Below are 23,545 nucleotides of genomic sequence, written 5' to 3' on the forward strand. Positions count from 1 at the left end.
AACACGAGAGAGTTATGAGCACTGAAACACCGTGACCAAAAGATCACGGGCACGAGCACAAAACACGTGATAAGACATGATTAGAAATGAAAACGTTTTTTTTTTAAAAAAAAACATAATAATAATAAAATTTATGTTTGGTGTAGCTTCATGAGATTCTGACGATTTTTTTACATTTTACCATTTGAGACTGTCTATTAGGTTATAAATAATTACATTTTTTTCCGAATTTCCACTCATATGAAACAGGTGAGCGTGCAGACCATTGCAAAATTTTTTGCATTTCCTTTACTCGCTCAGAGACTGTTAAAGTCAACATTTTAATACAATATCTGTCCGCTCACTCACCCACACTGCTGTTTGTGCATATGTGTACAATTTATAGTTGATCAACAAAGTAAAATTTTGCAAATGACCTTCATTAAAACGTAATTAAAATCAGGCTATGGTTGTAAATATAATTGTATATGTTAACATGCAATATTTTTTTTATATATATATATATATATCAGTCTGTGTGTAATGAATGAATATAATATACAAGTTTCACTTTTTGAATGGAATTAGTGAAATAAATCAACTTTTTGATGATATTATAATTATATGACCAGCAACTGTACCATTTGATGGCATTTATAAATAAGTGTGTGCATTTTAATTAAATGAGAGAAGGAAATTTGTCTACTTTTTAACCTATGTAGTTAAAAAAGGAGAGATACCTGACTATTGAAAGGTGTTCTTTATTCATCCAAAAATTACAGATTACAATTATGTGATGTTATGGCAAGCGTTTACATCAATGGTGTAAGGGACAGCATGCAGAGAGCTGTTTCATCTGACCAACACTGACAGCCGTGATTAAACCTGCTATAATAGCTTGACACAACATATCTGACAAATACCTATTAGACACTAAGAAAACACAGATTGATTTTTTTTTCAATGCTTCAGCAAACAACTTCTGAAAAAAAATAAATAAATAATATATATACTTTTTTTAAACATGAAAATATGTTTAGTTGTAGAAGGAACGGTCAGATGTGGCAGCTGTCTTCCAGGAAGGATGATGGACTAGCTGAGTATATAATATAGATCACCCAACTGCATGCTGAATGAGATTGAAATAATGCCAGAAACTACACTACAATTGAATATTTATTCTTGATTGTCATTGTAAAGCGAATGCTGTAATAGTGCAATAATATTTGATTGTGGCAGAAAATACCAAATATGCCCATTAACAGGAAGCTCACTTTCACTTTTAGATAATCACTGATTGTCTTTCAGAAATATGTGCATAAACTGTAACTTCATTTCACGGTTTCCACATAAAAAAGAAAAGAAAATGCATTATTATTAAATCAGCAAATTGATATCCAGAATTCAAAATAAAATTATTAACGTAAATAACAATTACGGCATATATCAAACTGCATTTGAAAGTTTAGAAGAAAATCAATCTTGTTTACCTAATATTTCACTACTGACTGATTTCTCTTCAATCATGTAAAACCATTTCATTAATGACACACTACAGCAAAAGATAGAAGTAACTTACTTAAAACCATTTATAATCTGGTTAAAATACTATTGTACTAATCATTTTGGCCACCACTGTATGTACCATTCATTCAGAAACAGGAGCATTCATTCACTTCAAGTAACATTTACTCTCATTTGTGAACATATGTCATGAAGACCAGGTATGAAAAAGTTAAATTTTGGACACACTTGACTGAATCTGATCCTTGTGATCTTATGAGTGAAGGAGAAGCAGCCAGCAGGACACACGAAGCATCCTTCAATACTGTTTATTTGTTTGAAGCATCCCAAGATGCTCCTCGTGAGGGTTTCTGACAGAAGTGTGACAAACACTGGCCACTGAATAAGCACTAACATTTTTACTTCATAATTCTCATGCTTCGTACTTTTGTTTTAATGTCTTCACTATAATTCCACAATGTGGAAAATATCAATAAATAGCGAGTAGATGTGTCCAAATGATTTTTGTGTTGGAGCAGTTAAACAGTTAAAGGAATAGTTCACTGAGAAGTGAAAGTTTATTCAGCCCTAGACCTTCAAAGATGAGTTTGTGTCTTCAACAGGACAGATTTGGAGGAATTAAGCAAAGTGGTGTGGATTATTGTGATGTTTCTCTCATTCTGACGGCACCCATCCACTGCAGAGCATCTATTTGCTGAGACACCGATGCAGTGCTACATTTCTCCAAACCTGATTAACCTTCATCAGTAAAGTTTCATCAATTTCATTTTTGGGTGAAATATTGCTTTAACTTGTCCAGCCATGTGTGATAACATACATAGTTCTTGAAATATTTAGGTAAATTAAACAAAACCAACAAAGAGGAGTCACATGTCATTGTTTTTCTGTGTTTGTGGTGCGGTAGAAGGGAGCTTGGAAACCTCTTAACATCCCTGTTTTATTACACAAACAGCATACGAGAGAAGCAGCAGATAGAGAGAGTGTGTCTGAGTGAGTGTGTGTGTGTCTGAGTGTGTGTGTGTGTGTGTGTCTAGGGCATGGACATGGACAGCGCCGAGGCGTCAGTGCTGCGTGGGTCCTTCACACCGATGATCAGCTCATTGGTCCTCCGGGTCCCTTCCACCAGCGAGATGATGTCCACCTTACGCACATCATGACCCTTCTGCATCAGAGACTTCACATCCACCTCCAGAAACTGAGCTGGACGGAGAACAAGAGACTTAAAGCACAACTCCACCCTCAAAACCATCATTGAACAAAACAGTACTCTGAATCACACTTTCCTCAAAGACAACACAAAGCACTAAACATTTACTCAACTTCTCAATTCAACATTGTGTTCGCATTGGGTTTATCCTCTATTGCTATGGGTTTTGCAGCAATGTTACCAACATACAGCATGTGAAAATATCACTTAAAAACCTGATTTGTGCTATTTTGCAATTTTCCAAGCATGAAAATGGAACCGACAAGTGCAAGTATAAAATAGATATAAGTTTTTAATTGTTGGTTAAATACTATATTAAAAATTATTTTGAATATTTTTTCAGATATTACTAATGGAATGGAATTAATAATTAAAAACAACAAACACATTTGTCTTTTGTAGAAAGCGTCTAAATGAAGCACTTCTCGTCTCTAAAATGTTCATAGGTTTGGAGCTAGCAAATTATTTTAAAAAAATGAATACTTTTATTCAGAAAGGATGCATTAGATTTTTTAAAACGGACAGTAAATATAAAAATCGATTTCAAATCGATATTAAAACAGAAAAATTATTTTAAAATTGTACAAATATTTCACATGACTGTTTTTACTGTATTTCTGATGAAACAAATACAGCCTTGGTGAGATACACAGAATGAAACTTACAGTCCACCAGCAGGGTGTTGTTCTGGACGAGAGGATGCAGTCTGCCGTAGGACACGCTCTCACTCATGTTATTACGGGAGGACAAAACATTGACCAGAACCTGCAACAACAGCAGAACATGTGCTCACTGCTGGAGACTGACGTCAGTAAGTGAATGAGAGTGCATGCACAGTGAAGACAGCGGACCTGTGTGATGCCGCTCAGCGCCCGCTCGCCGTTAGAGGAGGCCAGCGCCACGTATGTGCCACACACCCCGATGGACGGACGCACCACGATGGGCGTCAGGAACGAGGCCGGCCTCTTGCCCGGCTCAATGCTGTTACGCTGAGGAGAACAGTCCTCACACACGTCACACACGGAGGAAAACTGAACGCTCAGTTCCCTTACTCTAAAACTATAATACAGGAGTGTCCTGGTCCTGTTCAGCTTCAACACATTTGCCTAGAAGCTTCCAGAAAACAATGTTTATCCCCCCCCAAAAAAAGTGTAACGCTGAATAAACCGGTTTTGAGAAAAAATAGCTCATCATTTAATCAATCGATAGCCTGTTTTACACTTTATAAATGACATAACTTCATAACATAAAGTCATTTTTAAGAGAAAGCAGAGTATCTCATGACTTTATTATCGGCAAATGTGTCACATTACTATTTAATTACAGACATTATTTTCTATTGTATAAAAATACTGACATTTTGAAATTGGACTAGAACTTTATAGACTACTGTGAACAAATACATCCCATGGCCAGTGTTTGTGAGTGTGTACCTGATTGAGAGCTGCGGGGCGGTGTGTTTTGTTGGGCCAGGAGAAGTCCAGCATCTGACTGTTCAGGAGGATCCCAGACGACGTCACGATGCCGCTTCCAAACGGACGGTTTAGAGAGCTAAAACATTCATTAAATCATTCATTTCTTATGCAGATTAAACATTTGCGGTGTCCAGGACTTCCTGCAGAGTTTAGTTCTTCTTCTAGTGTTTCTGAGCACTTTGATTAGCTGCTTCAGTTGTGTTGGACTTGGGAGCAGGACTGGACACCGCTGCTATTGGGGTTTACACGTATACAAACACTGGTGGAGTAAGGCACCTCATAACAGACACGATCAAGTCATCGGTGCCCATGACCATGAGCTGGCTGGCCACAGCGCCCTCCTGCAGCTCGTATGACGGGGTGTAGAGCTCGGCCGCAGACGCCTGGGAGTCACTGATCTTCTGCCGGAGCACAGCAGCCTGCTCTTTACTGTCAGAGCCAGAAACACAGAAACACACAGTGAACACTCCACTCACTGCTGCTGAAATAATCATGTTTGGATTCAATAATCACCTGAGCATCTGTGTCACAAGCTCAGAAACCGATGAATCAAACCTGGAGTCTCCCAGTCCACTGGCCTGAGACAAAGCGATCTTCAGAGACTACACGGGGAGGAAATTAAACACCGGGATTTTAAACAATAGTATTAACTGATTAACACTGAAAATTATTTTTATCGTGTGTTAAAGGGGTACTCCACCACAAAATTAAATTATTTGAGTTTTCTTCGCTTACAAAAACATGTTCCTGGAACAACATTGCAATCAACCAATCAGAAGGGAGGATAGGTTTTCAAGATATGTCAGTTTTAGGCTTACAATCTAGGTGCTTTGACACACTTCTTACTAACCAATCATTTCCCTCTGATTTTAGGAATAAATTATGGGTCGGCTTAGGTTTAAAGGGTAGGGATTGGGTTAAATCTATATTTTTGGACAGTAATGTTGATGCAGGAACAGGTCTTACTTTTAAAAGCATTACTAGTTTTGAGCATAACAATGCAATTAATCACGCTAAAAAATGTAATCGTTGCCCAGCACTAAAATGTAAAATATATATATGTTTGTGTGTGTGTGTGTGTGTGTTTGTGTGTGTATAAACATTATTTTAGCTATTTGGCAAAGCAACATTTCTCATTTTCATTTAGTTTCACTTGATGTGCTTAACTACAACTGAAACTAATTGAAAACATACGGAAATAAAAAATAATCAAAATGACTAAAAACAAACTAAAATAAATTGAAAACACAAAAATTAAAAAACATTCAAGAAAAAAAAAAGATCTCATCACTCATGTTCTTTAGGTTGAATTACATTTAGGTAAAAAAGCCACCCAGTGCTTCACATTTCGTCGCGGTGGCCCTAGAAACTCATAGCGTGCTGAAAGTCTTGTTTCATTTGAATAAAACCCTTAATTGCATTTTTTTTTCCTTAAACAAATCAGTCAACTTGGACGGTTTAACCAGGATTTAAATAAAGTTGTTAACCCAGGGTAAAGTGTATTGTGAAAAGCCATATAATATTCAATAAAGTAAAAACTGCCTTAATCTATTGAATGGAGTTCAAGACAAGAGAAAGAGCATAAATACATCAGCATGGCCCTTTATTGAAATCACCTCAGCGGTCCAGTGCTGAACGCTGCTCCTGGACGCCTGGCGTGTGATGTTAAAGCCCTCCAGGATGTTGAGGGCGGACAGCAGGGCGGCTCCTGCGTGGGGCGGAGGGGGAACGAACACCTGGTAACCTGTCAGAGACACACAACACAACCCAAATACTGCTGAGACACTCAGACTACAGGAGCTGCTAGTATACACCGATCTAATGACATTACCATGAGCATTATAATGACTCTACCACAGAGAAAAGCTGTTCTTAAAACACTTCATTAATCAAAATAAACCATTTAACCCCCTTTAAAACAAAATAACTTTCATCAGCCAACTGTAGTTTGTTTAGGCTCAGAGGTGTGCGCTTTTACATTTTTCATGATGCTCATTTTACTATCTGTTTTTTTATATAACACCCCTAATAATTTACAAGGGAAACAATAGACCTTCATCATAATTCATGAGTCATCTCTCAAACTGCACAGCAGAGGAGTACACAAACAAAACAGAAATACCGTGCAGAAGTAACTTAAGTCACGTACTTTTGGTACTTCATATATAATATCAGCTACTTTAATACATTAGGATATTTCTTATGAACTAGTTTAACTTTTACTCAGCCTGTTTCCAAACTAACATCTTAACCTCAGCATGACTATTGTGTGCTTTAGAAAGTTCAGCTGAATTGCAGTGTTGTCAGATTACAGCTACAGTTCTCGTCTACCCAGTTTGGAGAAGTCACATAACAACAGAAACCCTGCACTATTGTGAAACTGATACAGGGTTAAACAGAAGGGTCTGTCTGGACTCTGTGTCACAGTCAATAGACTAACTACTACACCTAAACTACTGCACCTAATAAAGTAATAAACTGCATTTTGAGCATCTCTAGGCTGTTTTAGAGCAGCTGGACGTGTGTTTACCCTGGTAAATAGTTTGCAGTGGCTTCTGTATGACAGTGGTGTAGTTTCTGAAGTCCTCCTCCGTCAGCACACCGCCTTTAGCTTCAACCTGGCCTCAAAAACACACCATATCAATATGATCATACAATAGTTCTTGGTTAAACAAACTACAAATAGTTACAAATAGGAGTATTTGAAAGATTTTAATGATCTGATAGGTTTTTAAAAAAAACTAAAACCCTTAAAAATTGGAGTTAAAACTTGGAAAACAAAACCCTGAATGAATTAAAAGAAATTCAACTCAAATAAAAACAACAAGTTAAAATTACTAATAATTACTATAAAAGAATATTTCAATAGGGGATGTACCACTGATGTCATTTCCTGTGTCAGATTCCCGCTGTAGAACTCGGAGACTCCATTGGCTGCGATCCTGTCCAAAACAGCAGCTAAATCCAGCCGTTTGGTGAAGAGTCCCGCGGGGGGAGCCTGAGCGTTCGGCAGGAACACGTCTCTGAACGCATCCGACACGTTCTGCTCCTTCACCTGGGACAGCGCAGCAGCTGCCACACACAGGTCAACAGACAAATATCACATTCACAATCTTCCTGTGAAACGCACTGTCTGTAGAGCACAGGTGTGATGAATGCTCACCCAGCTCATGCGTCACATTGAATCCCGTCCTCGCCACATCGGCAGCCATCGTGACCACGTCTTTCCACAGCAACCTCGAGGAGAGAGAGAGAAAACACCTCATCTGGCTTAGCCTCTAACTGTGCTGTTGTGAGTCAAGAGGAGCTGAAGTGTCAGATCTGTATCTTGAGCTGTACCTCCCGTAGAGCTGGTGAGCTTGGTGTAGTCCACGGATCATCCCGGGAACAGCCACTAACAGACCTGACTAACACACAAAGACAGCTCGTGAACACACCTGCACTTATTCATCCGCTTCGGGTTTTAAACATCAGCGCAGGACACGCTTTAATCTTTACCTTCTCATGAACATGTAACATCATGTCCTGGTGAATCCCGGAGGGAGCCGTCTCCCGGAAGTCAATGACCCGGCTCTCGTTCCTGCGGATGTCATGGACCAGCATCACGCCGCCGCTGAGAAGAAAGAGCGCACCGTTTCTCATTCATCACACACCAGATCCATTTCTCTAGCCCTGCACGTGTGCCTTCTTACAAAACCGTCTACAGGACTCCTGGAAACGGTCACCAGTGACTGTCCATGACCTTTACAGTTGTGAGTGATTTACTGGAAAAGATGCTTTAACAGAGATTCTTGGCCAGACTTTCAACAGAACATTTAAACAATTACAACAAACATGAACATCATACACTGTCTCGCATTACTTTGTGAGCAAGTTTTATTCTAGATGAGCCTGAAGGACTTGATCGGGTGTGTTTAATTAGGGTTGAACCACACCCTTCCTGCAAGCATTTTTCTAAACACACACTTCTTCTCTAGCTCGCTTTCTAATCTAGGTGTCTAATAAACATTGCATTGTGTAAATGCTGGTGAATTGTTTTGTTCCTCTTTGTGTAAGTGGCTAGTGATAAAAGCGTCTGAACACATGAGTGCAGTGCTCGTACCCGCCGATGCCCGAGGTGTGTGGATGGGTGATGCCCAGGCAGAGCGAAGCGGCTATAGCAGCATCAACGCTGGAGCCCTGCTGGGCCAGAACCTCGAAGCCCAGAGACGTGCAGCGGGCCACGTCCGTCACCACCGCCGCCTGGTTATACACCTGAGCACAGGACAGACTCACATGAGGGGAAGAAAATCATCTGCATTTGATCTTCCACCATCCAAAATTCATAGGTTTGACTGGACTGAATAATATTAATTACCGGTAGTGCTGCCAACCAATGAAAAAATTAATAAATCACACATTTTTCTGTTATTTATCACTTATTAATTAAAGGGGGCCAATGAAATATAGACCAAATTACAGACGTTTTCGTTAGAAGCTATTTTGTGCATTCCTATTTATATTAAACACATATATTTATATAAAGCCATTAGTCAGAAGTTTGGGATCAGTAAGACTTGTAATGATTTTTAAAGAAGTCTCTTCTGCTCATCAAGACTGCATTTATTTGATCAAAAAATACAGAAAGAACTGTAATCTTGCTAAATGTTATTACAATATAAAACAATGTTTTAATATCCTCTAAAACATAATGTTATTCCTCTGATGCACAGCTGTATTTCCAGCATCATTCCTCCAGTCTTCAGTGTCACATGATCTTCAGAAATCAGTCTGATATACTGATTTATTATCAGCGCTGGAAACTGTTGTGCTGCCAAATAGTATTTTGGAAACTGCAATATTTTTTCTGGATTCTTTGATGAATAAAAAGTTTAAAAGAACAGCTTTTATTCAAACTTTTCTAACAAAATAAATATTTATATCACTTCCAAACAATTTAATACATCCTTGCTTTTGAACTGTAGTGTATATTGTTAGAAAATACTTCTTTTTTAATCTTTTTATTCATCAAAGAATCCTGAAAAAATGTTCCAACGAAATGTGAAGCAGCACGACAGTTTCCAGCGCTGATAATAAATCAGTATATTATTATGATTTCTGAAGATCATGTGACACTGAAGACTGGAGGAATGAAGCTGAAAATACAGCTGTGCATCACAGAAATACATTACAGTTTAACGTATATTAAAATAGAAATATGTTATTTTACATCATAATAATATTGCACTTTTTTTTTTTTTTTTATCAAATAATGCAGCCCTGATGAGCAGAAGAAACTCCTGTGAACAACATTAAAAATCTTTCCGATCCCAAACTTTTGCACAAATCTGGTGTTAACTTTGACAGCCCTAATAACAACACGTCTTTCTCCCATGAGCAAATGATGCTGAGGTGCATCGTTCACGGAGAACCAATCAAAGCGGAGGCAGCACCTGTGGGTCTCCGAAGTAGATCTGCATGATGAGGGCCACGGTGACCCCTGTGGCGAAGGTCAGGCAGGCGGTGATGATGACGGTCAGCCCGTCCCGTGTGCAGGCGCAGTCCTGTGCCAGCGGGTCTCTGCTGGTCTCTCTCAGAGGAGACATGTCCCGACTGGCCAGGTCCGAGGCAGAGGAGGGCAGAGGAGGACCTGTGTCCTGCTCGCTGAGGAAGGTCTCATTGCCTTTGCGTGATCGGAGGATGTTGTCTGCTGAAGCTTCATCTTCTGCGAGTCTAGGGAAGCTGGTGATGCTCATGTAGTCCACAGGTGAGTGCGCACCGCTCAGAGCCGGATCCTTCTCCACCACCATCACTCCTGCATCGACCGCCGGAGAGTACATCATTCACCTGGAATTAAATTTAATATTCAATTTAACACTATATTCATTCTGCATCACAGACACTATTTTCCGGTTTATTACTCGGAAGCAGCTTTGAAAACAATCAATCTGTATTGTATAAAGTGCTATAGTAAATGTGACTTGACCTCATCAGAGAGTTTCGTCAGATTTTCTCTGCTGTGTGTAGAGCTGTTAGTTTATACGCATTTATGAATAACTGACATGCAATTCTCCACCTTAAACAACTGTACACCGCATTCTGCTTCTCCTTTTGTGACTGTTAGTCTTGCAGTTTTTTATGACCATATTTACTGGCAGAATAGATTGCATTTTCACAAACGTCAAACCACAGAAACATTTCAAACGACCTGAGAGCTGATTGAAATACTACAAAAATGGTGACCTGTAAGACCTAAAATGTATTTTTTCACTTATGCATTATTTTAAGCTAAAATTGCTTTTCATAATAAAGAGAAATTAAAAAACAACATGTTTTTGCATTAAAACCATAATGACAATCCTGACATTGTACCCTGGACTGAATTAACTATTCAACACCAATCTCCAATACTAACCATCACTTCCAGTGTAACATTATAAATCAGGCCTCCATTTATTTTCTTCATTTATAGTGAAGAAGGCCTGGATGTTCGTTTATGGCTGATATCGAAACACATATAGGCGATAAAGAGAAAATCAACACCAACAATCTTCATGTAAATCAGTCGATTACCACAGATCTCAATAATCCGTGTGGACCGCGCGCATCACGCGACTACACTCGAGCGGAGCGCGCGACGACATGCGCGTTATTACACAGCACGCTCAATTTCCGTCCATCTGTATCTCTCTATATCTCCATCGTCCACACTACAGCGGAGAGCAGATCTGATCACAGTACAGCTGCTGATTTACACGGACACGGAGCAGAAAACCTGACATAACGCGATGTAACAGACGCAGGTGTGCGGGCGTCAGCACATGCGACGCGTTTGACGCTGGAAATAGCAGGACAATTATGTATTATTTATTTTAACTATGCAGTCTTTTTAGCTTACACGCTGCTTTAAAACGCAATGAAAAGGCAAAAGATGCCCGTATAATGCTTTTGTTTACACCAGCACTTAAACAACAGCAATAATTTCAGCGTAACGTTACTTACAGGTGAAACGCGCCGTTCAGATCCTGTGTCATATTAGTCAGGTGAGCTACTGCATTATTGTTTAAATGAATCAAACACTGCGCATGCGCCACAGTCATTGACTAGAAGTGGATCCTGCTTAGCAGGTTCCTCATGTCCCTCCCGAGAAGGCATCTGTGTGTGCTTAATTAAATGCATGCCAAACACATTAAGTTTCTCGGAAATATGCACATGTCGGTGTGTGATTATTAAGTTTACACTGTAGCTAACCCTTATTTTTATCTAACAGCACAAACAAAGGAGTATCATGGCATGTTCTTTATGATTGACTGATATTCACCAGTACTGCTGCTTTCCTTCTATACTAAACAAGTTATCAGCTATATATATATATATATATATATATTGTAACATTCATTGTGTTTTAGTCATATCTAATTTGAAGATTCATTGTAGGTATATTTTCCAGTGATGTGCATGAAGACAGAAACAAGAACAAGCACACAGGTAAATATTGCAGTTGCATCCTGAGTGTTTATTGTTATTGTCTGGTACCTGCATTTCTGCAAGGATGCTGGAAACCCATCATAGTGTTTTGCATTGGTCTCTGATGCCCTTGTTATGTGGATGAAACAGTCGGCACATCATGGAAACCAAGCAGAACAGTGAAAGGCACAATCACCAGAGACATCATGATACACCAATCATTTTTTAATACTCTATTTGTACTTTGTTACTATAAGGTGAACATCTCTTCTCATTAACAATATTGGGAAAAAATACAAGCATATTTATTTTTGTTGTCTTTTCTCATTTCATGTTTTCAGTCACCTCTCCCTTAAATCACAGATAACTATCGCTTCCACCAGCCTCTCATGAGGCCTTATGGACATCATTCTAGTCCCACAGAGGAAATGAATCATATTGAACACACTCACACACACAGAAATAACACAGAGTATACGTAACCAGGTGTTCAGGGGGCAGAGGTCACTGATTTTATGCTCATGCCCTGTCCACTTCACCAAACAAAGCAAATAGAAGATGACTTTCGAGTGGACGATGTTAAGGACCCTTGTAAGGCTACAGGGCATTGGATATTTCTAGATACACCACTGACATTCGTACTGCACTCTCTGTGCACTCAATATTATTCAGAAACAGAGAGGTTTCAAATGAAAACAAAGAAATAAAAGCATATTTAGATTTACATTATACATACATTATGTTTTTAATAGGTAGCTTACTACGATAATAGATTTTGGCAGGTGAGATAGGAAAGTCTACAAGAAGAACTCTTAAAATGATCCAACATTAAACTGAGAGAAGAACTAAAAGAAAATGGCATGTAAAATCAAATCCCCTCAATGTGAAACAGCTCAGTGGTGGTATTGACATTGGTTCCTATCATAAAATACTCCGTAGAAGAACATGTAATCAAGTTTTTGGAACAACACATGGTTAAACGATAGCATTAAAACAGGAAGGTGATGTTTCAAAATGAAAATAACGCAAACACTGTAAATAGTTTGCAATTACATACATGTGAAAGCAACTAATTGATCACCCTTTAAGGTAGCTTTTTCCCCAAACTCATGCATGTTGGCATCTCCATGTACCTTCAAATACCATGAATCTCCATAAATCATAAGACAGTGCGAACTTTTCAAAGTCTCAAAAATGTATGAACAGTCATATAATTATATACTTCCAGCACCATTGTTAATCTGTTCATTACTGAATACACATAAGATGGATGGTGGACGCGTTTCCTGGAAATGTGCTAAAAGTATTCGCTGACTATCAAGAAAGAGCACATTTGACATATGCATTAGTGCATGTGTGCTGGGACACACTAGAGACGATGACCCAGCATCCTCTGACGGACAGACATCAGAATACAATGAAGATGTAAAGCACAATCCTATAATCAATGATTAAGAGATATGATGACATGCAAGTAATAACATTTTTTTTTTTAAACGGATGTTTTGAGATAGAAAGAAATGGTCATGGGAAACGTTTTCGTTCTTTGTCTCTGTGGTCACAGTGATTTCTCACAAATCATTAAGTGCAGGATGGGGAACTTTTGAACTACACTGAAAACTTTGCAGTGGACAAGCACATGAAGGGACTGGTTTATTATTATTATTATCTTTTTTTTTTGGAGCATCAGGTCAATCTCACAAAAACATCAAGACAATTTGCATCTCAAAATCAAAAGTAATTGTATTTTGCACAATATGCAGCCATCTTGAAATGTTTTGTGAGATTCACCCATCAGTAATCCTCCATGAAGCAAATAAAGAGTCACAATCTATATTATCCTGGACATTCGCAGCAATTATACCCACAGCCAACCACATGACAACCTCTCCTTGTTCTATGTACTTGTAAAGATCATTAGTACTGTGTTGTTGGCATAGTATGAGTACGATTCATGATGGACTCGATCTTAGTTTACCTGAAGGCTCGGTTTCTAAATCTAGTCAGCTAGATTCCTTAAAAAGCTGCCTCAAGAGACATGAATTAAAATAGGCTTCAATATATTGCGGTTTTCTATAGTGTTTGGTACTGAATGGGTTACAAAGTGCACAAGCGATCTGATGCTTACAACGGATTCCAATAGAGTTTGATGTTAGCATGTTGCTAAGCTAACGCAAGGCAAAACTCTAATGAGCACAAATTCATAGCACACATAAATATTGGGTGAAAATATCTATTTTTAAATACACTGGGCTACCCCCCCCCCCCATGCTGTCTAGATAGGGATGCCACTAGGTTTAGGAACAGAGGTCATATAATAGCAAACAATTAAATTAAATTTGGGGTTTTAATGACTTTTTAAAGTTAGCACCGCTGTGCTGAAAATCAGGCAGCAACATCTACTTTTAAATGACCTCATTACAAACATCCCGCTAGATTTGTCTTGCTCTGCCAAATCTCAATTGCTTGCATCTGGTTTTATTTTACATACACATTTTTAAGAGACCCTTCCATCGCTGTAGTAGTTTTTTTTCAGTGTGACTTTACAGGGTACAAATCTATTCTGGAAATCTTAGACTCATGTTTCTATGAAGCATTTAGTGCTCGGCTCTTTTTTATTTATTTTTTTGACAATTTAACGTGATTATATTTCAACGAGCAGTGCCAATGTACCTGAAGTGTCATTGTTATACATTAAGAGGGATACAGAGTTTACATGTGTCTCCTTTTCAGCTATACTCCCAGACTGGGAAACTGATTTAGGCTTGTGCTCAAAAACAAACCTGATTAATATGAAACTCAATAAAATTATTGACATAACACCAGTAAAAACAAAATTAAGAAGGTAGGGGATTCATTGGGACGTATGGGTTTTTTGGGGTGTGTAATAATGCCCTCAATGTAAACTTCGATGCCTCAGTGGCAGATGTTGCGCTGGCACGGTTGGTGCAGGAAGGAGTTGCGGGTGTGGGTCGCATGCCGTTGGACCTGCTCACGCACACGGTTTTGACGCTGCATGCGGTTGCGAGCCAGGTGGCGCCGCTCAGTGCGGGCTTTGGCCCTCTGGACCCTGGAGACCTGGGTGACTTTAGCTAGGGCCCCTGCCTGTGCGGCTGCTCCTCGGGTCACCCGTGTGCTCCTGGTCACAGCTGGCACTGCGGATTCAGACATCCTGCTGGAACAGTGCAGATAGGAGGAAGAATGGGATACGTTTGCGTGGAGAGCAAATGGACAGAATGGAGTGAAATTGAAATGAGAAGAGAAGAAGATGGAAGACAAAATTAAGACAGTGACCTCAAAACTCAGAAACAATTTAATTAACTGACAAGCTACGCAATATCTAGGAAAAGTTGGACAAAAACATACATTTAAATAAACTGACCACAAACTAAAACTTTCAGATACCATCTTTATTTTTAGCTCAAATGTGACGGAATCGAATGCACAGGATTGTGGGATATCAACGTTGCAGCGATCATTCAGATGAAAATATCTCAGTAGACAGGATATGACACAAATGTAGATTATTTCAGATTAAGGTTGGAGCAAAACTCCTAGAACCCCTGAAATAGGCTCAATAAAATATCCAATGTCAGCAAGCGATAAATTAAGATCTTTTAGTCCAGGGGTGTCCAAACTTGTTCCTGGAGGGCCACTGTCCTGCAGAGTTTGCCTTCAGCTTGCCTCAACACACCTGCCTGGAAGCTTCCAGTTTGCCTAGTAAGACCTTGATTAGCTGGTTCAGGTGTGTTTAACTGGGATTGAGGCTACACTTTGCAGGACATTGGCCCTCCAGGAACAGGATTGGACACCTCAACATTAGTCCTTCCACGTTTTTGTCCTAACCAACTGTTACAACAAGATATTTTGTCAGTCCCCTGGTTTGAATATGTTTTACACAAATAACAGAAGCTAAGTGAAATCTCGCTGCAGAAAAGAGCAGAAGTGAAATGTACCTGACACTGCCGGCCAGGCTGGTGGTGCTCTCTTCCTCCGCAGGGAGAGGGCCAGCGGAGACGTACACAGACATGCTGGGGTGCTCGATGAGGAGGTCCTCCATGGGGCTGGCCTCCGCCGTGGCTCCCTCTGCAGTAAAACAGGGCGGAGGGGTGACAAACCAGCTCTCATCCATGCTGCAGGAACATGATCCCTGCTCTCTTAACAACACATTCACTTCGACTGACTCAAGGTGAGAGAAGGAGGCGGGATCAGGAGAGGAGGGAGCATGTGCTGCCTGTGTCCTGCCTGCTCTACTCCTGCGGTTTCTGCAGGTGGGAGGAGAGGGGCTGCATATCTGAGATGCATGACATTCACTGCGGGGACGGGCACATGCCTCTGGCCCATCCTCACCTTCAGTGAAGTAGGAAGTGATAGAAGACAGAACAGGGTGTGTTTCCAGAATACGAAAGGTTTGGTTGAAGCCATGCAAGTGGGGGATGCCAGTACCAAGACCACACATACCAAAAAAAAGGGAATTCATTCAAATATGGAAATGAGAAGGGATACAGAAACAACAGACAAATATAGAAAATAGGAATACTGCAATTAGTGTCTAATCACCATGTACAACTTTATAAAGTCTCAAAGACTTTGTTCCCAAACCTAGTGAAATGCCACATGCAGCAGTGCAAAAGGAATATTGTCATATCTGGTAAAAGTCCGAAAGGCCCAAATGGAAACAGTATAGCGCTGGCTCAACCGTTGCTTAGAGATATTCGCTGCGTTTCAATGGCCAACTACTTCCAGCAAGGTTCTGGAGTGTGCATCCGATGACCACTTTACTGTGAAGAGAGGCGCTGTGAATGGCACACAACTGATGCTGGTAGGTCATGTGACAGTGACAACATGATGGCTGTGGAATATACAAATTCTACTACTCTTATTTATACTCTATAGATTTTTTTTTTAATTCTTTCAAATCAATCGTAGTATCTACTAGAAAGTATGCGATTTCAGACTTTGATGGTAGTTATATGAATGCATCTCTGAGGAGAACTGATTGTCTTGTAAAGTTTAGAAGGTATTTTCATCTCATGTCTGTGAATGTATATTAAAGTGGTGTTTATAATTGCAGAGCCTGTTCCATCTGCGCCACCTGCTGTCAGACAGTGAATTTGCATTCTCAGTCAGAGCTTGTGCTGTGTTTGTTTCGTGCAAATGTTTTATGTATTATAGTTTCACAAGCCTAAAGTCAGAGCATTTTTTTTTTAAAGTTCAAATTATACAATCTAATTTAGATTTAATAATTGCTCATGCTGCATGAATACAGCATCTTTGTTTAGACTGTGATTCAAATGCAGTGGTTGCCTCAAATTTTGAATGGAAAGACCACAGGCAAAGCATTTGTTTTTTTGTCTTATTTATCGAATTAGATTTGGGCTACGTTTTAAATTTTCAATTTAGTTTTGTTATTTGACATGTTTCTGTTTCAAAGGTAAATGTGCATCATTTTGTCCAAGCAAAAATAAAAGGACACCTTTTCATTTATAATTTGTCTATTGTAATTTTGTTTTAAAACAAAATCAAGAGAAAATCGTATCGTGCAATCAGTATCGTATCGAATTGTGAGTTGAGTGAATCATTACTATTTGTTTGTTGTGCATATGTGACTGAATAAACAGTTGCTGGCAAATGAAAAACATTTTGGACCAGGTTCTGTGGTGCTTGTGATATTGCCTCAGAAGATAGCTGCCTTAAGGCCTGTTCACATCAAGCACAATAACTATAAAGATAACGATATAGTTCAAAAAAGCGTTCTCAATATTAAAGCACAGCAGAGTTCACAGCACAGCTATAACGATAAAGGCACAGAGAAACGATTTCATTGGAATCACTTTCAGAATTATTTTCTTCAAGCTGATGAACAATAAAAACACTGATAGCCAATCAGAATCAATCCTGCTGCGAGGAGCTCGAGAGTTGAAAGCGGCAGATGCGCGTGTGCGTGGAATAAACAGATGATATCGCTCTGTGGTGTGGGTGCTACTATTGTTATCTTTATAGCTATCTTTATCGTTATAGTTCTTGGTGTGAACAGGGCAGTTCACTAGGGTTTGGAACCAAGCTGATGTTTTCAAAATTAATATATATTAATCCACTACATACAGGAGATTGTTGCCTTGTTACCCTGACATACTCTTCAGACTTCAAACTACCATGCATATAATTTACTCCTTGCCTTTATTTTGTAAACTGTATAAATGTATCATTGTTTGTGTAGGACACGCACCGTTCAGATTGACCAGGAGCCATCCCTCTTCATCAGCCTCACACACACAGGGCTTCGGTCCCTTCAGCTCTGGAGTAAGTTCTTCTTCACTTCCAAAGAACAAACTGGTGAGCCGCTGGAACATGGCTGTCTCGGAGGTCAAAGGTCACAGGTTTTTTTGTTGTTGTTTGTTTCCTGAGGGATAGCTGCCTTATGAGATTTTTTTTTTAAATAGCTATTATATTAACTCTGGTCACTAATGTAGTTTTTCTGTGATGTAACAGATGGCAGGTTGATCACAGGTGTATTGGCCTTTTTTGATCCTCAGAGAAGGCGCAGTGCAATATAAGGTCTCACTTGGTGCAAAGATCTACATTTGATAAAGAGAGAAAAATAAGAAGAAAAAAGAATTGGTCAAGAAAACCATATCATTATACAACATAAAAAAAGAAAAGAAAAAAAAAATTGCAACCTCTAGAACAACAGTGTGTTGGCACTACAAGTATTTGGTGACATAATATAATATAATATAATATAATATAATATAATATAATATAATATAATATAATATAATATAATATAATATATTAATGTGGTTTTTAAATAATTTGTATCATGTAACAAATTATTTATAATGTAATTTATTTATTTATTATTATTCTTTGCATTACATAATTGCTATTTAGGGTGGAAATATGCTTGTCATAAAATTGTCATGAAAAAAAATGTCACAGTGAAGAAAAAAAAACAAAACATAATGGTCCTAAACACGGTACATTTCTTTTAAATGTAATATTTTTATCTTGTAATTTTAGGTTGATCGGTACTTGTTAATTATGACTTTAATATGAATATGAAATTTTACCAGTATCTACCAGTTTTAGATCATAAGAGAGAACACAGACAATTATCATTATAGTTTTATGACTTATCCATGAACTATATATTAACTATTTGTTCATAATATATAAATTATTTTATTTTACATTATTATTATTATTTTGCATCTTATTCACTGGGGAAAACAAACAAACAAATTTTTTAGTCCAATGTTTTGCCTGCAGGCAGGCTGTCTATTACAAGTCTTTCGGGGGGCGGGGCTTCAACCCTGCGTAACGATGACGTCACGTGCGCAACTGACACCGCCTTCTCCAGACTAGCGGACAGAGGATGAAATAACAGAAAGAAAGCAGGGTCATTTTGATAGAAACCATCAAAAACAACCCTTTTTATATGGTTTTAGCAAAAAGATATCAAAATAGCTTCTTCTTTTTTTTCAGATAAACTGAATGCATTCAACAAGAACGAAAAAGCGTTTATTAAATGTGAATTTATCGCTCGTCTGACTGACAGATGCTGCTTGAAAAACAACATCGAATCGTGCGTTTACCGACGTATCCTATGTGAATACTGGGCAGCCGTGGCCATATGTTTGGAAAACAGTAAAGCAAAATATGAACATGAATGCCAAACGCATAACAGCAGTGAACAGAGAGAGAGAGAGAGAGAGAGAGAGAGAGAGAGAGAGAGAGAGAGAGAGAGAGAGAGAGAGAAGGGTCACAGCAATGACAGCTCGGATCAAGTGTATTAGCAGCTCTGAAATCACTCATATAATAACCACAGCCTGTATACATCAGCTCTAAAAAACACATTCTGTCCAGTAATAGAGCTGCTTTCATCGAGATCCGACCCGACGGATGATGACCGAGGGGCTGCAGATACAGGCTTTTCCCTGACGTAAATATCAGAAATCAAACCCACGGCAACAAAACGTCGACTTAAAAAAACAACAATATGGTCATGAATGCTATTTTAGGACGACTTCTGTAAGAAAAGACACGAAAAATACCATCGACTGGCTTTGGTCTAAAGCTACGAGTCGATCTGTGACCAGAGCAAAATATGTCTCACGATAGGAATGACAAGAGAATAAAAACGTTCATACAGATCCATTAATGGACAGATGTTATCACCACAAGGCGGTTCTGATCTAGTCCAGACTCAATTCTGCTGCGAAACAGATCTGGCTTTAAAAGACTGAAAGAGATCCAACATCTTACCTGTCTTACCTGCAAAATTATTCAAGTTGTAAACGCGACGACCACACAATTAAAGACCACAGAAATCTTAAAGCATAGCTTTAGGTATTTGTTTTATATGAGGTAGTACAAAATATGAAAAAGCAGATATTGTTTGTGATGTTATTGCTTCGCCCAGCTGATCCGCAGATCAGAATATAGAACGTACAAACAGCTGATTGTGACGTCACGGTCTCGTAGCACCGACCTGACTCCGCCCACTCCGACCGCTGGACCAATCAGAGGTTTACACCAGATCCAGCGCTGGAAGTGAAGCGGTGGGGGTTGGGCACATAGTGGGTCAAGGCCAGAAGGGATACAGCAAAAACTGATGGCACGCACACATCTATGTAGCGTAATTTTTATCTCACTGTACAATAATAAATAATATTTTTGCATTTTTGTAAGAGGTAGGTTTAGGGTTGGGGTAGATGTACACGTTAATGAAACACAATCTAATAGGTAAACACATTTAATTATTGTTACCTTCCGGGTTTTGCTTGTATCCCTTCTAGCCACAACCCAGATAGTGCTACCAGCGATTCCTTGCGTCATATAGTTAATACAATTATGTTTTTATCTAACAAAAGTTGAAAAAAGTCATTCAAACTGTGGAGTCAGATTTGTTTAAGTATGGAAATAAAGGCCAAGCGAGCTGTGGTTAAAGATATGTATGGAAGCATATGGGTAGCATTTTTCAATTTGGGATGTAATATGCAAAATGACAATGCAATATGTAAAATGGCAATGCATTTCTGTATTTACATTTACATTTTCCAATACATTTGTGCAACGTTTGGTGCAAAATTGAAATTAAAATTAAATTACATAATTTTCATTTGCCATTTCCTACACCAGTTTTGAAATGTAAAATGAATATTAATTTTAACGCTTTATAAGTTGCAAAATTAAAATGAATATGTATTACAGAAATGATTAGATATGTCTAACATGTTCAAGCAAAAACTGTGGCAAAATGATCATTTAAATGCTATTTTTCTTAAATGCATTAACACTCACAGTCAAGACACTTACGATTGCATTTTCATTCAGTGAGCCGCAATGAATGTAGCAAAATTCAAAGTGCACACTGAAAATGCATTCTGAGCCGATCACATCTCCGCCCCCTCCCGCCCTGTCAATCACTGCATGAACAAGGCGGGGCTTACAGAAGGTCAGAGACTCAAGACTCAAGAAGAGGATTCAAGTGAGAGAACATGGACAAGACAGATGGTCCGTGTACGTTTTGATCATTTCAGTTTATGGCTTCAATATTTCATTCGCACTTGTGGGCGGAGCTATAACGCTGCTTTCATCTGATTGGTCGAATCGCTCCGCCTTCAGCTCTGTCTTTTTATTGTTTCAGGCAGAATAAGAGTCAGTGCGAGTGAAGCACTGTAATGTCTGAAACCACGCTCACTGTTAATTAGCATAATATTTGAATCAGATGTATCTGGGCACATAATTCGTGCTGCTGAGACCTGCAAATTATTTCTAAGTTGTAGTATTGTATGAATATTGTCCCACTGATAAATACAGTGCAAATAGTTCTCTCTCTCTGGATAAAAGTTAAGTGGAAATAAAAATCAATAATAGACTGAACAGTTCCATGTCTGTAACATTTACCACTCTCATCTTTTAAGTCATAAGGCACTAGGTATGTGTGTGTGTGACATTAATAAATAATTGTAAAAAATAATATAGTTAAATTTCTAAATAAAAATAGTAAAATTAGCTCTATGCTGCTCAGTTCTTCTTAGCCTACCCCAGAGCGCCCTCTCGCGGCTGTAGACGGGAATGTTTTCTCTTGGTCCTGAATAAATGCGACTTATAGTCCAGTGCGACTTATATGTTTTTTTCCTCGTCATGGCGTATTTTTGGACTGATGCAACTCATACCGAAAAATACAGTTAACATTATTATTATTATTTATTATGAGAGTAATTGACACAGACTAGAACTTAAATGTTTCACCCAATTCAGCTCAGATCTTCAGACTCATCAGACTCGTGTTGCTTGTATAACTGGCCAGACTTACCTTCCCAAAAAATCCTATTTAATTTTATTTCATAAATTTAACTATATTTATTTCCACTTCACTGTTATCCAAGGAGACAGAACTATTTGCGTGGGACAATATTCATACAATAATTTAATGGGGTCTCTTGCAGGTCTCAGCAGCACAAATTATGTGCCCAGCTACATCTGATTCAAATATTATGCTAATTAACAGTGAGCGGTGGTTTCAGACATTACAGTGCTTCACTCGCACTGACTCTTATTCTGCCTGAAAGAATAAAAAGACTGAGCTGAAAGCGATTCGACCAATCAGATGAAAGAAGCGTTTCAGCTCCGCCCACAAGTGCGAATGAAATATTGAAGCCATAAACTGAAATGATCAAAACGTACACGGACCATCTGTCTTGTCCATGTTCTCTCACTTGAATCCTCTTCTTGAGTCTTGAGTCTCTGACCTTCTGTAAGCCCCGCCTTGTTCATGCAGTGATTGACAGGGCGGGAGGGGGCGGAGATGTGATCGGCTCAGAATGCATTTTCAGTGTGCACTTTGAATTTTGCCACATTCATTGCGGCTCACTGAATGAAAATGCAATCGTAAGTGTCTTGACTGTGAATGTTAATGCATTTAAGAAAAATAGCATTTAAATGATCATTTTGCCACAGTTTTTGCTTGAACATGTTAGACATATCTAATCATTTCTGTAATACATTTTAATTTTAATTTTGCAACTTATAAAGCATTAAAATTAATATTCATTTTACATATTAAAACTGGTGTATGAAATGGCAAATTAAACTTATGTAATTTAATTTTCATTTTCATTTTGCACCAAACGTTGCACAAATGTATTGGAAAATGTAAATGTAAATACAGAAATGCATTGCCATTTTACATATTGCATTGTCATTTTGCATATTACATCCCAAATTGAATAATGCTACCCATATGCTTCCATAGATATGAAGTTATTTCACAGGCTTGCACCATTCATCATTCATCAAATATTATGTTACTGGTCTGGCTTGTGCTGGAACGGTGCATTGCTGGTACTGCAGGTTCAAGATGCTGTTACGTGAGCTCTTTCTCTTTAAACAGTGTTTGTAAATATTGCCTGTCCCTCCCTCTCCACATTCCTCACTACGGGGGCGGGACATAGACTACCACGTGTCAGAAGTAGCCAATCATAACTCCCGCTCTGAAAACCGACATGTCAACAACCAATGGATGTAAAACCTTCGGAAAGGCCTCAATGGTTGAACAGCATTTTAAGCTACAGGGTTTTAGATAGTAAGCTAACTCAGATTCATTTCATTAACATATTTTTCTCTAACACTAGCAGACATGCAATAATTATTGTAATGGTCAATTACACATTTAAAAATAATTAATTCTTTTCAAGAATATTAAAGTGGCTTCTTTTGATTTGGGTCAGTTATGCTGGATGAGTGTTTCTAATACAAAGCCTCATTTGACAAACATAATAAATGTTTTGAAATATGTTCCTTCTTTTGGAAAGTCAAACACTATCTTTGATTTTTTTTTTCTTTGCTAGTTTCTGTTCACCATAAAAATTTACCAAACTAGGGCAACGTTTGCTTCTGAGAACAT

At 38.6% G+C, this 23,545-nt stretch overlaps 2 protein-coding genes and 1 long non-coding RNA gene across 8 annotated transcripts; 1 reads left to right on the plus strand and 2 right to left on the minus strand.

Moving 5' to 3' along the window:
- Positions 1-724: 724 nt before the first annotated feature.
- Positions 725-11,321, minus strand: LOC127944693 (glutathione hydrolase 7-like). 2 transcript variants are annotated; one of them, XM_052540870.1, is made up of 15 exons: positions 11,167-11,321; positions 9,618-10,011; positions 8,288-8,439; positions 7,684-7,798; positions 7,525-7,592; positions 7,349-7,422; positions 7,064-7,257; positions 6,716-6,803; positions 5,802-5,929; positions 4,699-4,787; positions 4,462-4,614; positions 4,144-4,261; positions 3,562-3,699; positions 3,376-3,475; positions 725-2,703 (listed from the first exon to the last, which is right to left on the minus strand). In XM_052540870.1, the coding sequence occupies exons 2-15, from the start codon at positions 10,005-10,007 to the stop codon at positions 2,534-2,536; spliced, it is 1,977 nt and encodes a 658-aa protein (XP_052396830.1). In that variant the 5' UTR covers positions 10,008-10,011; positions 11,167-11,321; the 3' UTR covers positions 725-2,533. The 2 variants fall into 2 exon arrangements, with proteins under 2 accessions (XP_052396830.1, XP_052396831.1); XM_052540871.1 differs by lacking the exon at positions 11,167-11,321 and adding an exon at positions 10,151-10,325.
- On the plus strand, positions 10,894-11,944 carry LOC127944731 (uncharacterized). The gene is made up of 3 exons (XR_008150418.1): positions 10,894-11,024; positions 11,169-11,207; positions 11,602-11,944. It is a non-coding gene; the product is annotated as an uncharacterized LOC127944731 (long non-coding RNA).
- LOC127944710 (tumor protein p53-inducible nuclear protein 2-like) lies at positions 11,660-20,076 on the minus strand. Of its 5 annotated transcripts, none has more exons than XM_052540910.1 (4): positions 19,909-20,076; positions 17,861-18,209; positions 15,588-15,717; positions 11,660-14,806 (listed from the first exon to the last, which is right to left on the minus strand). In XM_052540910.1, the coding sequence occupies exons 2-4, from the start codon at positions 17,982-17,984 to the stop codon at positions 14,548-14,550; spliced, it is 513 nt and encodes a 170-aa protein (XP_052396870.1). In that variant the 5' UTR covers positions 17,985-18,209; positions 19,909-20,076; the 3' UTR covers positions 11,660-14,547. The 5 variants fall into 5 exon arrangements, with proteins under 5 accessions (XP_052396870.1, XP_052396867.1, XP_052396869.1 ...); XM_052540907.1 differs by having other exon boundaries at positions 15,588-15,981; XM_052540909.1 differs by having other exon boundaries at positions 19,900-20,076.
- Positions 20,077-23,545: the final 3,469 nt, after the last annotated feature.

Source organism: Carassius gibelio, chromosome A23 (genome assembly GCF_023724105.1).
Source record: "Carassius gibelio isolate Cgi1373 ecotype wild population from Czech Republic chromosome A23, carGib1.2-hapl.c, whole genome shotgun sequence".
Lineage (NCBI taxonomy): Eukaryota > Metazoa > Chordata > Actinopteri > Cypriniformes > Cyprinidae > Carassius > Carassius gibelio.